The sequence below is a fragment of the Adiantum capillus-veneris genome, chromosome 13 (genome assembly GCF_014529385.1).
Source record: "Adiantum capillus-veneris isolate H3 chromosome 13, ASM1452938v2, whole genome shotgun sequence".
NCBI classification, from domain to species: domain Eukaryota; kingdom Viridiplantae; phylum Streptophyta; class Polypodiopsida; order Polypodiales; family Pteridaceae; genus Adiantum; species Adiantum capillus-veneris.
Window position 1 is genome coordinate 47,811,536 of NC_140943.1, and position 15,054 is coordinate 47,826,589.

Genomic DNA, 15,054 nt, shown 5'->3' on the forward strand with positions numbered 1-15,054 from the left:
AGCTTTACCAGGAACATAATCAATCAATCCACCAAATTGCTCACAAGATTAGAACCATCTAGCTTGACGGTCACTCCAAGGTGATGGCATAGAGAGGTTTCTTATCATGCAATGAGTGTTTCTTTTTTGAACTGTGTGACTATGTACTGAGAGTTGCTATTGGGATGTGTGTTTTATCCTCTTTCAAAACATGAGAGGGAGAGATTAATGACAAAGAAGGCATATTGTGTTCATAGTGAATGACCACGAGAGTGAGACCTTCGATTGATTGAGAGAGAGAGAGAGAGAGAGAGAGAGAGAGAGAGAGAGAGAGAGAGAGAGTTTTCATCCCAATCAACTTGGGGCTTAAATAAGCCTGAGAAACCACTTAATGCCAAAAATCATCACATCCAGAGAGAGGAGAAACAACAAAATTACCACGAAAACCTCCGTCTTGAACTAAGACTGTTACTTTAGGACCTAGTTTTTTTCGTACCCATGTGGTTGCCTAGCCGTACTTCCGTACTTGTTCGAGTATGGACACATACGAAAAGTGATTCCGTACCTGGCAAAAAATTTGGGGCAAAATTTTTTCGCCTACAGTTTTTTGGCCGCGCGAGTTGGGCTGCTGACTTTGTTATGGAGGCATTGCAGCACATCAATGAGCTGCGAGCTACAAATCAGCGGCCAGTCCATCCTCTCGCACTCTCTTGCTCACCTTCAGCTTCTCCCGTGCCTACAAGCTAGTCTCTAAATTCTAATTTCTGAACTTTCTATGGTTTTGTGTTTGTGTATAAAGTTTAAAACATGGTGGTGTGTAGTAGGCTATTTGACGTGTGGAATTTCCGGGTAGTCTCATCCGTACTTATTCCGTACTTCTTTACCCGTGTGCGTTCGACGTGTGGTTGACGTATGGAAAAACTATGCTATAGGACATTCATGCATGATTGAAGAGTACATGCTAGGAGCACATCAAGAAACCGCTATAGGGTTCACTGGAATATCTTCTAAATGTGCGCTCTTCACAAGAGAATTGCTAATCACATCGTGACGATCAAACAAAATCACAATGCGTTGACTATTCACATGGCCATAATACTTCATGAGAGACTCATCTAGATGATCATGAGAAACATGGGGCCCATTAGTTTTCTCATTTATGACTCTAGAAGATGTGGATTCTATGAGTGCTTTTGTGGGTGCTATGGGTTCTTTTTTAGGATAATCTCTTTTCATGTGACCTTTAGTGTGACACTTAAAACATCTTCCTTCCTTTCCATACTCGGTTCTTTCTTCAAGACTTAACCAGCGTGCTACTATTCCTTGAGCAAATTTTTCATAAGGTATCAACTTAGGGATTTCCTGAGAGATTTTTCATCAAGTGTCAACTTAGAGATTTCTTGAGTTTTAGCCTTTCCTTTATTATCAATGTTAGATGAAAAGTTATGTGCTCTAGATGTAGTGGAAGATTAGGAAGAAGAGGTACTTTGGTTCTTAGCATTGTCCTTACCCTAATTGTGGAAGATACCTTTCCCAATCAGACTGCTTGTGAGAGACGTAAGCCCTCAACATGTCCTCTAACGGCCGATTCATCCTCTCACTTTGTTGTCGCACTCAGGATGATCAGAAGACGACATACTGAACTTCGTTTGAAGACGAGCAAACACATCTCGCCAAAATCGCCCAATGAACTTAGTATCTCGATCACTGACGATATCCTCTGGCAGACCATACAAATTTACAAGCTGATCGACAAACAAAACTGCCAACTCATGGCTTTTTAGTGTCGATTTCGTTGGTATAAACTTCGCCATTTTTGTGAGTCTATCGACTACAATCCAAATGGCTTCATTGTCTCGACTAGTATTTGGCAAACCAACGTGAAGTCCATGGAAATACTTTGCCACTTGGCATCTGGGATTTCCAATGGATGTAGCAAGCCAACTTTCCTAAGGCGCTCTGTCTTATTGACCTGACACTGAGTGCATCTCTTCATATAGCTCTCTATGTAAAAGCGCATCCTTGGCCAAAGAAATATTGCTTGACCAATGCCAAAGTTCTTTGGATGCCTGGGTGCCCAGCGCTAGGAACATCATGGCATTCAAACAAAATCCTTCGTTGAACGTCATCGATTTCCAGCACGCAGACCTTTCCATTTCTGAACAATAGTCCACCTCTAATGGAAAATTGTCGCTATATCGTCTCTCCAACGCGAATCGCTTGGGTCTTTGGACCACCCAAGCCTGTACACGAGTCATGCCGCGCTTCGACCTCGTTCCATATCTTGCCAAAATAGCTATCAAAACGACATAGCCCTCGGAGGGAGAGATAGAAGTCCGTCGAGATTTCAACCATAGACAAGGCATTAACTTTAGGAATCCGGCTGAGTGCATCATCAACAACCTGATTACTGGATCCCTTCTATAACGGATGTGTCAAACTCTTGCATAAGCTCAACCCATCTGGCCTTCTGGCCTCTGAGATCACCCTGATCACAGACATGGCGCAAAGAGTGATGGTATGTACTTGCAACAAACGTAGATCCATACAGTAGTGCCGCCATTTCCTCAAAGCGTGGACTACGGCGTAAAGCTCCTTCTTATACATTGGATAACGCATTTCAGCGTCCGAAAGTTTCTTACTTTGAAACGCAACAGGACGTCCATCCTAATAAAACTCCGCACCAATGGCATAATCACTAACACCCGTTTGAACTACAAATGACTTACTAGGATCCATGATATGCAATATTGGAGCAGTAGTCACCAAGTGTTTTAGTGTCCGAAAGCTCTTGTCGAGATGCTCATTCCAGACAACAGGGGGGTTACCTTTATGGTGAGGAGCCGAAATCTTCGGTCCTTTCACCCCTCCTTTTAGAAGTTGCATAAGCGGAGCAGCAACTTTGGAATAATCCTTGATAAACTTGTGAAAGAATCCAGTAAAGCCTAGAAAGGACTTTACTTGGCGTACATTCTTCAGAATGGGCCAATTTCGCACTTTATCCAACTTTTTAGGGTGACGCGAATTCCATTTCAAGTAATGATGTGACCCAAATATAGAAGCTTTTTCTTAAAGAATTCACACATAGAAGCCTTAGCATAAAGATTCTTTGTTCTCAGTACCTCGAGAACAACGTATATATGCGCCAAATGCTCAGACAAACTCCTGCTGTAGATCAAGATATCATTGAGAAATACAACGAAGTTGCCTAGAAATGGTCTCAGCAGATCATTCATCATCTGTTGAAACGTAGCGGGAGCGTTGGTCAAACCAAAAGGCAAGCCAAAAATTCATAGTGACCATAGCGCGTATGAAAACTTGTTTTAGGAACATCTTCTAGTTCGGTTCGTATCTGGTGATAGCCTGATCGCAAGTCTATCTTCATAAAATATAACGCCCCATGGAGCCGATCTATCAAATCCTCCATATGCGAAAGCAGATACTTGTTCTTGACAGTGAGCTTATTCAAGCCCTTGTAATCCACGGAAAAGCGCATAGTGTCATCCTTCTTTCGAGAAAGTAACATAGGTGCTCCCCACGCGGATTTACTTGGCCGAATAAAACCCCTGTCGAGATAATCTTTCAACTGTCGATGAATCTCATCCTCCTCGATTCTACTAAACTGATAGGGTTGCTTTGAGAAGGGCCGACTACCAACCACCAACTCAATGGCATGATCTACTCCTCTCGAAGGCGGCAAGCCCGGGGAGATAGATCATCTGGAAAAACATCCTTGAGATCAGTCATGATTTCTCAGATAAGATTGGATTCATCGGAATCCCGAAATACAATAGAAGAAAATGAAACAGTTTTACGAAATTCAATGACGGAGGTACCAAGTACTAATGAATCAAACCAAGCAGATGGTACACATTGATAAAAGTGAACATGAGAAGACTTTGCATCTTTAAACATCTCCAAAGCAGTAACAATTGGGAAAAAACACGACTTGCGAGCTCGCTACTGCTGCCCACCTGCGCACGCCTAGCTTCACTCCCCCCCCTCCTCAGCCTACTGCCCCTCCCCACTGCCCCGCTGCCCACCCCCGCGCTGCCTGTCATCTTGCGCCGCCCCCTGCCTGCCCGCGCTGCCTCCAACCCTCTGCCGCCCGCTGCCAGCCCTCTACCGCCCGCTGCCCGCCCTCTGCCTGCCCTCCCGCCCCCCCCCCCCCCCCCCCCCCCCCCCCCCCCCCCCCCCCCCCCCCCCCCCCCGTCACCCCCTTCTCCTGCTGCCACGAGCCTTCCCCTACCCCACCCTCCCCACCTCCCCCCGCCTCGGTTTCTCCCCCTCATCTGCTGCAGTTCGGCCTGCTCGGCATTGCTTCATTTTGGGGCAGTGTCTTCTGCGCTTGATTGCAGCGTCCGCCCGTCGACCTCTTCTTACGACACAGCATTAGACACAGATGGAGGCTTCAGCTTCGCCACAGAGGGACTCGCCAGAAGCCCCCTCGTCCGACCCCGCTGAGCCCACCATTCTACTTGCTCTATCGCCGACAGAGCAAGCGAGCCTAGCCGCTGAGGTAGAGCGTTTGCAGGCGACTTCGGTCATCTGCAAAATTCTCGGCACCCGTCCTAGCAGAGGAGAGCTGCGAGACCTTCTCCAGGCCCGCCTTCTCGCAGAGGTGGGCAAGATCTTGGATGTCCAGATTCTCGGACGGGGGTGCCAGATCGAGTTCGAGTCCTCCGAGATGGCTTCCAAGGTCATAGCTATGAGTGCACTGGCCATCCGAGCATCACGCGCCCACTTTCGACAGTGGCGACATGGTTTTGACCCGACTTCGGATGTGCTAGTAGAGGAGGCAGACATCCCCATCTCAGTCTGCTTTCCGAGTTTACGGAGGGAGTACCTACCATTTCTTTCCAGGATTGGCTCCGCCATCGGGAATGTCCTGGAGACACCTCGTACGGCAGCATCAGTAGTTGCCAAGGCGGCTGGCATCCCCTCAGTTCGAGTTTTGGTCAGAGATACCCATACGCTCCCGAAGGTCATCCTTCTGCCTCGGGTGAGAGGGGGTTGGTTTAGATATAGAGTGTGGAGTACTCGGGCCTCCCGAACCAGTGCTTCATTTGCAGACAGATGGGCCACCTAGCGAAGGCCTGTCCACGGAGGAGGCCACGACCTGCACCTCAGCCTCAACCCCAGCCTGCCAAGGCTGGGCCGCAGCCACAGCCAGCGGCACAGCGCACAGATTCAGAGCCACCCTCCGAGCCTGGGGCTCCAACGGAGGAGGGGTGGCAGCAGGCCCGTGGCCGTCGACGCCAAGGGCCACAGCGACAGCCTGGCACTCAGAGTGGCCCTCAGGTGCCTACTCAGCAGCAGTGGATTCCCACGGGGAACCGCTTTGGTCCTCTTGAGCAGGAGGAGCCCCCTACGCCAGCCTCCACCTCCGCTTCACCCTTGCCAGCCGCCCCCCCTTCAGAGTTCCCCTCCTCCTCCTCATCCTCCCCCCCGTCCTCTGCTCCCGTCCACTCCCCACCTCGCCCCTCTACCTCTGTCGCCCCACCCCGCTCCTCTTCCCCTCCGCCCCCCCCCCCCCCCCCCCCCCCCCCCCCCCCCCCCCCCCCCCCAAGCTCCTTCTCCCCCCCCTCCTGCTCCAGTTCCACAGTCGACTCAAGAGACTGGTCCCTCGTCGGCGGCTAGGAGATCTCTTGGCAGCGCCTTTGCCACGAGTCGCCTAGCGAGAGAGGGTCAGCCCTTCTTGCGGCCCCCTCTGCAGATTCAAACATCTTCCCTTGCAGCTATCCCTCGTGGTCTGACGAGCATTGACCTCTGACGCCGTTTGGATTTCTTCGACTACGGGTTCACTCGCTTTCTCGGCGATTCCGCAGCAGACCACGAGGCAGCCTGCTTCAGGGTCCATGCTTTGTTCCTCGCCGCTAGGGGGACAGAGGCCTTGGACTCAGCAGTTGGTTTCTCCTTCCCCCTCTGTGGTAGGGCCGAGACAGAGTGGTCCCTCGACTCAGTGTTGGGATGGTTGCATACACAGGTTCTCGAGTTCTCTCACCACATGGGAGAACTTGGAGTTACAGATTTGTTGCAGACTTTGTGGCCACTGGCCAAGTTTGCGGTGACACCCCCAGACTCAGCAGGATGTAGGCACATTGTAGTGCACTTTTTTGCTGATACCCAGTGTTTGCCTTGCTATGTATACATTCATGAGGACTCCTGGACAGAGGAGGTTGCTTTACGCACGGCTCGCTCTGCTTGGGCTTGGGCTAGGCACTCACTGCAGTCTCACCTATCTAGAGGACGCTCGGATGCGGATTACTCCCTATCCAAGCCAGCCTCGAAGATAGCCCATCTTGCTGCTGCGGCAGCATCTGTTCTCTCTCGCTCCCCATGAGGATCGTCTCATGGAATGTGCAGGGACTAGGTGGGTCCCAGTTTTAGCGACAGCTGGGAGGAGAGATTGATCTCCTTATGCTTTAGGAGCACCATCTGTCTGAGAGCCGCATTCGGCGATGTGGTCAGATTTTGCGTGGAAGATTTGATACCTTTTGGTCAGCTGCTTTTGGACCTGGAGGCATCCAGGGTGGGGTATGTATGACTATTGCGGACTCATTGCAAGAGACCATTGTGGGCAGAGGGATTATTGTGTCAGGCAGGGCTCAGTGGATTACTATGCAGGTTCAAGGTGGCCTTGTGGGCTTCCTGAACATCTATGCGCCCAATGTGGCGAGTTCTCGTGCAAAGTTTTGGTCACAAATTGTTGAGTCTTTGCCACAGGCTGACCATTGGTGTGTAGGAGGGGACTTCAACATGTTGGAGGACCCTTCTGACAGGGTTGGAGGCAGCCATGCTACTATGCATGGAGTCGAGTTAGCAGCTTGGGAGAGGTTGTGTATGACTTTGAGGGTCTCGGATACATGGCAGCACTCTGGCTTTGTGAGGCCTCCATCCTGTCTTGCCTTCTCTAGATCGGACCGCAGAGTGGGAGGAGTGACTCTATCGCGAATAGATCGCTTCTACACTAGTGACCACTTCAGTGACTTGAGGGGATCAGTGGGCATCCTGGCAGGGACATCCTTCTCGGACCATGCACTAGTGATCCTCACAGTGGCAGACAGGCATAGGAGTGGGAGCACGATGCTTTGCATCCCAAAGCGGGTCTTGTTGGACTCAGCACTCAGAGAGAGGGTAGAGGCTCTCTGGACAGAGGGCATGGACAGCCAGGCTCTACCTGTAGACAGAGTGGCCTTAGGCCTAGATCAGCTTAGCCACTTTTTTCTCCAGGAGTCTTTGGCTCGCCGGGCTGCAGCGAGAGAGGAGGAGCAACGTCTCAGACGAGGCATTGCTTCACTACAAAGGATGCAGGAGCAGCATCCAGACAGTCTATGGTTGGAGGAGCAGTTACAGCAGGCTCGACAGGAGCTTGCTTGCACAGAGGAGAGGCGTCATGAGTTTGCCTTTCACCGACAGGCATCTCAATGGACTCAGGTGGGTGATAGAGTGACAGGTGCTTTTTTTGAGACAGTGGGACCTCGGCACTCGCAAGCCAAGGTCAATCAGTTGAGGAGACCCGATGGGTCAGTTGTTTGTGAGCCCGAGGATATGCGTGCAGTTGCTACTGACTTTTATCGTGAGTTACTGTCGGCGGCTGAGCCCCAGTTAGAGCGGCAAGATGCATGCAGGGAGCAGGTTTGGGCATAGATGCCTTGTCTTGTGACTGAGGAGATGCGCCAGAGGCTAGAGATGCCTCTTCAGCTTGAGGAGCTTCACACGGCTCTTAGGGCCCTCCCTTGTGGTAGTTGTCCAGGTGAGGATGGGCTGACTCCCAGCTTCTTCTTGGAGTACTGGGACCTGCTTGGCCCAGATCTTTGTAGTGCCTTTCAGTACATTCTGCACACAGGAGTGATGCCGGATAGCATGAGTGAGGGCGTGATTTACCTCATTCCAAAGGAGGGTGGCTCTTTGGATGAGATTCGACAGTGGCGCCCCATCACCATCCTCAACTCAGCCTACAAAATTCTTGCCAAGGCTCTGAGTTTGAGGATTCAGCCACTTTTGGAGAGCCTTATACATGGGACTTAGACAGGTTTTGTCAAGGAACGCAGTATCCTTGACAACATCTTCACTTTCTGGGAGGCTTCTGCCGTGGCACGGCTCTGTGGGGAGGACCTTGTGATTCTTCTTCTCAATTTTGAGAAGGCATACGACAGAGTTGACTGGGACTTTCTAGAGGGCACTCTACGCAGGATGGGCTTCTCAAAAGCTTGGATCAGAGGGGTGTCAGCTTTGTACAGACAGGCTCATGGTCAAGTGCTTTTGGCAGGAGGTAGAGGTAAGCGCTTCATGCTCACACGATCGGTCAGACAGGGTTGTCCTCTTGCCCCCTTTCTCTTTTTGTTCTATGCGGAGGCGATGAGCAGATTTTTGGTGTCACAGCAAGTTGGTCTGAGGGGCTTAGCACTCCCTATTCGGGGAGATGAGCTTCTGGACGCTGAGTTTGCCGACGACTCAGCCTTGTACTTAGAGGGCCAGGAGGCCAATCTACACAGATGTGAGCAGGCTTTGGAGACCTTCTGTTGTGCATCGGGCGCACTGATCAATTGGAGAAAGACAGTGGCTTTCTCGGTTGGCAGTGCTCCTGTGCTAGATTGGATGCCAGGAGAGGGTTTCAGGTGGATTCCCCAAGGGATTGCAGTTTGGTACTTGGGTTGTCAGGTTGGTTTGGACTTGTCCCCCGAGCAACAGATTGCTCCTCTTCTCCTGTCCATCAGGAGAAAGCTGTTACATTGGAGCTCAGCACGACTTTCGCTGGCTGGTAGAGTAGTAGTTGCCAACCAGGTGTTGTTGGCGACTATGTGGTACATCACTTCTTGCTGGATCTTCTCGAGTTCTTGTATCAGCCAGGTAGAGAGGCTGATCAGGAACTTCCTTTGGTCAGGTCGTGACACTCAGATTTCCCGAGCCAAGGTGGCTTGGTCGGTCATCACACTTCCTTGTTCTCAGGGAGGGCTTGGGATCATTGATCGAGCACAGCAGAGCAGAGCCCTTCTTGGGAAGTTCGTAGTCAGAGGACTTCTTCTAGGAGAGGAGCCCTGGAAGGAGTTCTTGCTGCAGAGGCTTCGTGCCAGGGTGCCTCGGTCAGGAGGCCCTCGGCAACCTTCGACCAGATGGATCTGTACAGAGTTGCGCCGAGTTGGTTTGAGCAGGACACTGGAGGACCGCTTCGTTGTGAGTTTGCTTCGATCTTGGGCGCTCTTATGGCGTGGCCTAGAGCAGAGACAACCGACGTGCACGGAGGAGCGCCTACGGCAGCCCCTCGTCTGGAACCCCATGGTTAGCACTCAGAGAGGCCACTCGGTTGGGAGTCGGCCTCATGTTTCTTGGGGTCCCATGACAGCAGGTCCAACGCGCTCTCTAGGTGACTGGCTAGAGTTCACAGGTTTGTCAGAGGAGGTGCAGGGTTTCCAGCTACAGGGCATGAGAGGGGTGCAGAGCATGTGTCAGGACATCTCAGAGTCAGTTCCAGCTGAGTGGCTCACGCCTCTCGAGCCAGTAGCACCCCGGTGGATGGGAGCCTTCACACGAGTGGAGGTTCTCATATCAATCAGGGCCTGCTCATAGACTGTCCCAGCCCTGTTCTTCGAGCTTCAGGATGGGGGACGATTACAGCGAGTTGCAGTAGAGGCAGCAGAGTGTTGTTTCCAAAGGATCCGAGTTGTGGGCATCTGTGGGAGGACTTGCGTCATAGACCCTGACCCAACAGCTCTTGAGACTGGACACTGGAGGCTATGGGCTTGGGAGTGTTGTCTACTGGCACGAGTACAGTGGGATCCTGGTGAGTGGCTATGGAGGGACCCCTTCTCTTCTGCAGACCGCCCAGGAGTCCCCTTCTTTCAGTACACTGTTCGGCTTGGACGTCATATACTTGCAGCACAGAGAGAGAGGCCCGCCCCGCTGTAGCACGTCATTGGCAGGAGGAGTGTCTCACAGTCGAGTTCTTGGCAGCCTTTTGGCAGAGGCTGTGGGACTCCAGACAGCCGAGGCGCGTCACTTTGTTTCAGTGGCTGGTTGCACACAGAGCCACAGCAGTAGGGAGCTGGCTTGTGCATAGTGGTCTCTCGGCCGCATGTGCAGCCTATGACCAGTTGGTGGAGAGTCAGCGTCATTGTCTTTGGGACTGTCCCTCGGCCCAGCAGGTGTGGCTACGAGTTCTTCGGCTGATGCCTTCTCTCTCCACGGCTCGACAGTACACTTGGGGGACAGCGGCTTGGTCCACCCTCACGGGCCCGACACTTCAGTTTGAGCTATCTTCCACTAGCAGGATGATAGTGATGCAAGGGGGGCGACCTACACTCCAGCCTGCTACAGAGCTTACTCCACATGAGTGGTGCAGTGAGAGAGAGGAGTGTTGGGAGCTCATCAGTGGCCTGACACTTTGGTTCCTCTAGCAGGCCCGTTGTTTCCGTATCTTTGAGGCTCACCTTGTGCCACCAGCAGAGACTGTTTGTGACTTTTGGCTAGAGCTGATCCATACTCTCAGAGGACAGCTTGAGGGACTACAGGGTAGCTCCGACCGCATGTGGGAGCGCCGCGAGGCTTTCCTTCGACTCTGGCGCCCTGGGCCTTTCTACACCATAGTCCAGGGGGTGCTCAGATGGCACTACTGTCCACCTATGTGGCTCTTTCCTCCTCCCATCTCTTGATTTAGCCTCATTGTATATATGCTGTTTTTTCATTGGGAGAGTCTCCCCATCATGCTTGTTGTAGCCCTCTCTTGCAGAGGTGGATGTAGCCCTATGGGCAGTTTTCATTATCTAATAGAAGGATCTTTTTCTCGGAAAAAAAAAAGCAGTAACAATTGGTTTTGCAAAATCATTATTTACACAAATTTGATTACAAAGCGAAACAGATACATGAGGCATGTCTTATTTAACAAAAACAAGAGAGTGATGTACATAGTCTATATACAATATGTCTTGTTTATCATAAAGCCATGGATTTCCTAAAATAACATCTATTCTGTCTAAGCGCATGATGTGGAAATCCAAGTTCTCTTTATTAGCTAGCTCGAGCGACAAATGAGGAACCATCTGATTCCATACATCCGTGTCCTCGCCACAAGCCATCTTCACGCGATACTCATGGTCATTGTCCCGTGTCTGCAGGTACAGTTTCTGTACCAATTTTGCATCCACAAAATTGTGTGAGCTTCCATTATCCAGGAGTTAAGCGCCTTACTGCGCAGATAAAGAGGAATCGTCTGCATTCTTTGTTCATCATGCTCCCCATGGAGGTCGAAATACGTGGTCCATTGGTGAAGCCAATTATTTACAGCGAATTCCGTACATTCCTTCTCTTCTCTTGAGAAATTAGTGGTTTTGTACGGAATCATGGCAGTAGGGCCACCCAGTGAACGCGCAAAAGCAGCAACCTGCATCCGCAATTGCTGGAGTTTGATTTTGCTCTCGGAAATACGCACAGACGTCGACTTAGTTGTATTTTCCAGAGCGGTAAGGAGGGCGTTAACCCTGCACGGCCCCCTTCGAGGCCCCCCTTCAAGAGAGGCCAAGCGAATGTTTGTCTAAACGTTTGCGTTTTCCAGAGTGGAAATACGATGGTCGAGGCTCTAGAAAGTGTCTATGATCCCTGTGTACAGAGCATGTGTGAACGGAATTTGAATGTTATTTGGCGTGTCGTCACGCTACGCATCCGAGCTGGAAGAATCCATCGCGAAATCTGGTAAAAAACTGGGAATTTCACGCGAGAACGGGCCTTTTATGCACTTTTCGGGTTGAAATTTGAGGAGCTCGACGCGTCGGTGTGAGCGTCCGGAGGCGAGCAAGTGATGGCGGGAGCGCGTTAGAGCGAGCAGACGGGAGAGAGGAGTGGTGGGAGAGAAACAGTAGAGGAAAAAAATGAGCGTTCTCTGCAAAGTTTTGAGATCTCCGTAGGTGATTTTTTATAACTTGCAGGTTTCAAACCATACTTAAAAAAAAAAACCGAGTGTCCTTGGCCATAATTAAAAGAAGGTTAACGTAAAAAGACCAGCGCAAGCTGTTGCGTTAAAAAAAAAGATTTCGTTGGGATGCGGGTTGGGTAAAATTTACCGCGTCGAGGAAGGAGGAAAGAGCTGCATGCACGTGGGTTGGAAAAGGCCTTACCTATGTGTGCCCGTGGCCCACACACTAAGAGCATCCACACTAGATGCCAGCTTTGCAAAACACTCCACGCTAGAAAGCCAACGCAACCTCTGTACGATCCCTTCACTCTACACAAAGTTTCGAACCACGCTACAGAGAGGGAGGTACCTCTCTCTCTCTCTCTCTCTCTCTCTCTCTCTCTCTCTCTCTCTCTCTCTCTCTCTCTCTCTGTGCTTCGCACAAAAAAAGGAGATTAAAAAGAGATTTTAAAAGCTACTGTATTCTGAATTCAGTCTAAAATCAGAAAATTAACAAGTAATTCTCTACTCGAACCGATCCATAGGTGTGTACGTGGTCCTTCCTGCAGCCAAGCCGGCCTTGATACCATGAAATGAACACGCGGAGAGGATCTCCCAGCTACACGGACTGCCTACAAACACGCGTCGGACGAACTACCCGACCATATCCACCATCCGATAGCACCCCCGTGCTGGGGCCAGCCTCCGAGGACGTTGGCTTGCACCTGTAAGACGCCTACAAACACGCATCGGACGAACCACCCGACCATATCCACCATCCGATGGGCCAGCGTCCGAGGACGTTGGTGTGCACCTGTAAGACCGAGCGTCCCATACCACCTGGCCCCATCGACCTCGTGCAGTCCTAGCCTCACGGGCTAACCAATGGCACTCTGCCAGTGGGGATCGATAACTACAATGGGGCCTTGGCCTCCCTTTTATAATAATGATTGAACACACTGGCCGGGTTCACACTACATCCGCTCGGACATTGGATGCCCATCCCGACGGCGTGTAGGCTAGATGCCCTCTTGTGTAAGCAGGACATAACAGAAGGGAATGCACAAACATGGTGCTTTGCCTTGCACCCGTAACTGGCAAAAGGTCGTTTTCATCTATTTGCTATGAAAAGCTTCAAAGTACAGACAAATGTTGCAAAAACAGAGTTTTCAGTCCCAAAAATGCCTTAGAAGCTCAAACTCCCAAATTCTTTTATAAGTAAGTCTTTTTAGACGTGCCACTTGTCCAAATCCTCGAATTGGTCAAAGGACCTTATCCTTTATGTCCACTTAAAAGTGTGTGTAAACACACATTTAAGTATGTTCTATGTAACAAACTTGGACACCCCAACTCGGGAATCTGGCACGGCACACAAGAGAATCACTTAAAAACACTTCACAACTTTAATCACAGTTCACTTGAGTCGACACGGCCCTCTATATGGGCAATGTGCATTTGAGCCTTCAAGATTGACTGGCTGCAAGCTACTTGTTGAGTTTTTCCTGTTCGTTATATCATCTAACACAAGGTGCAGGGTTCAGGCAATGTTGGCATTATAACTTAATTTTCTGGTGTATCAGGGCTATGCTGGAATTGAACCAGATTCTGCGTGCAAATGAGATTAATTTTGCTATATTGGCAGCACTGCCAGCTCTTTTATTTGCAGTGATTCTTGGATGGCTTTTACGAGCTTCTTTACTTCAGGTAATTTACAGAATGTGATTATTGTATCTGTGAAGGTCCTCCAGTTGTTAGATTGTTCTTGGCTGCTTCTTTATGCTTTTCATCTTTGAAGCTCTGTTCCAACTGAGTGTTTGTCTGTTTAGAGTAAAGGTGCTGAAGGCAGAGGCAGAGCCGCCCGCTTACGGAGAAGAATGCTACTTGCAGAGGTTGAACGGACAATTCTTACGTTTCAATATTTGGCAGAGCAAGGCAAGGTGAGGCATGAGGGGAATCTTTTTTAGTTTCTTGTAGGCTAAGCAATGTGGCAAAAATTCAGTTTTTTTATTTTTTGAAAATTATTTAATAGGAGGGGGAGATGGCATGGCACTATGGTATGACCATATACCTGCTGGATCAGTTTTATAAATTGGTGGAAAGACATGCAATTGCATCTGGAGAGTGGTCAAGGTTAGTGTCATTTAATTGGGGTATCATCTATCGATCAAGGGGGCTTGTTTAGACCCACTTCTTTTGATTTGAATAGTTTTAGAAAGCACTTCTTTTACCCTTTCTGCAGCTTGCGTGGGGACATCCTTGACCTCGCAAATCCCAAGCCAGGACCATCTTATAAGTTAGCAATCACTGCCAGGATTGAAAGAATCTATGAATGTATTATACCTCCAAGACCAGCTTGATTACCATCCTCAGGCAGAGCTAGATTTAAGTCCAATAAATATAGCAAAAAATCCATTTTGGGGTTAATATTGTTGACAGGATTCACGGGTGGGATCCTGAATCGGCTGCATTCTTTTGCTGCGCATGGCTCTTATATCAACATTTTTTCAGGATGAGGTGAGGATCAGTGCAGATCTTCTTGTATGGGAACAATTTTAGGTGTTTCAGAAACAAAGCTTACAATACAAATCAAGTTTTGTACTCCACAAAAATTGGCCAAAAGACGAAGCCTAAAGTGATGTGTACAGGAATCATTTGCTTTTTGAAGGAATAATCTTGCTAGCCCCTTGTGTTCTCCAGATAAGTTTTAGTGACCCGAATGCACAAATGGAAGTGTAACTTTCAACTCTGATCGTAAAAAAAGTTGAGATCAATTTTTCGATGAGGCGAATCAAATGAGCTATTCACTAGTTACAATTGAGCTCGGAGACCGGAGATCTAGGCTCCCTCTCTTAGGTGGCCTTATATTGGCCCCTTTACCCTAAACCTACATCGTTTGTTCATTGTTTCCTTTACCTTGCCCTCTATAAATCCCACAGGAGGGTATTGCTCGGGTGCTTTCGAATAACCTTGGATATTATCTACACTTCATCATCTTAAGTTTTGAGCATGTAGTATTCCTTGTAAGTATACAAAGGTCTCCTTTTGAGTGCATAAGAACTTGTACACTATCAACTTGCAAAGACACTGGAAAGAGTACCTTCTTTCATAATTCAAGAATAGGCATTTGGTATCTCTTTTATTTATCTATAGAAATATGATGTTTTGGTTGTGTAGATAAAAACCAATAA

At 49.4% G+C, this 15,054-nt stretch overlaps 1 protein-coding gene across 2 annotated transcripts in view; it reads left to right on the forward strand.

The window, feature by feature from the left end:
- Positions 1–14,545, forward strand: part of DGS1 (dgd1 suppressor 1) — a 68,495-nt gene extending 53,950 nt beyond the window's left edge. The window contains exons 11-14 of one of the 2 annotated variants that reach the window (XR_015190000.1): positions 13,447–13,570; positions 13,700–13,803; positions 13,896–13,996; positions 14,106–14,545. Coding sequence is in view for 1 of the 2 variants with exons in the window: in XM_086526726.1 (XP_086382852.1) it covers positions 13,447–13,570; positions 13,693–13,803; positions 13,896–13,996; positions 14,106–14,223 (454 nt within the window). In the remaining variant the exon portion in view is untranslated. Of the gene's footprint in view, positions 1–13,446; positions 13,571–13,692; positions 13,804–13,895; positions 13,997–14,105 lie in introns of both variants that reach the window. The other variant, XM_086526726.1, reaches the window with a different exon arrangement.
- The last annotated feature ends 509 nt before the right edge of the window (positions 14,546–15,054 follow it).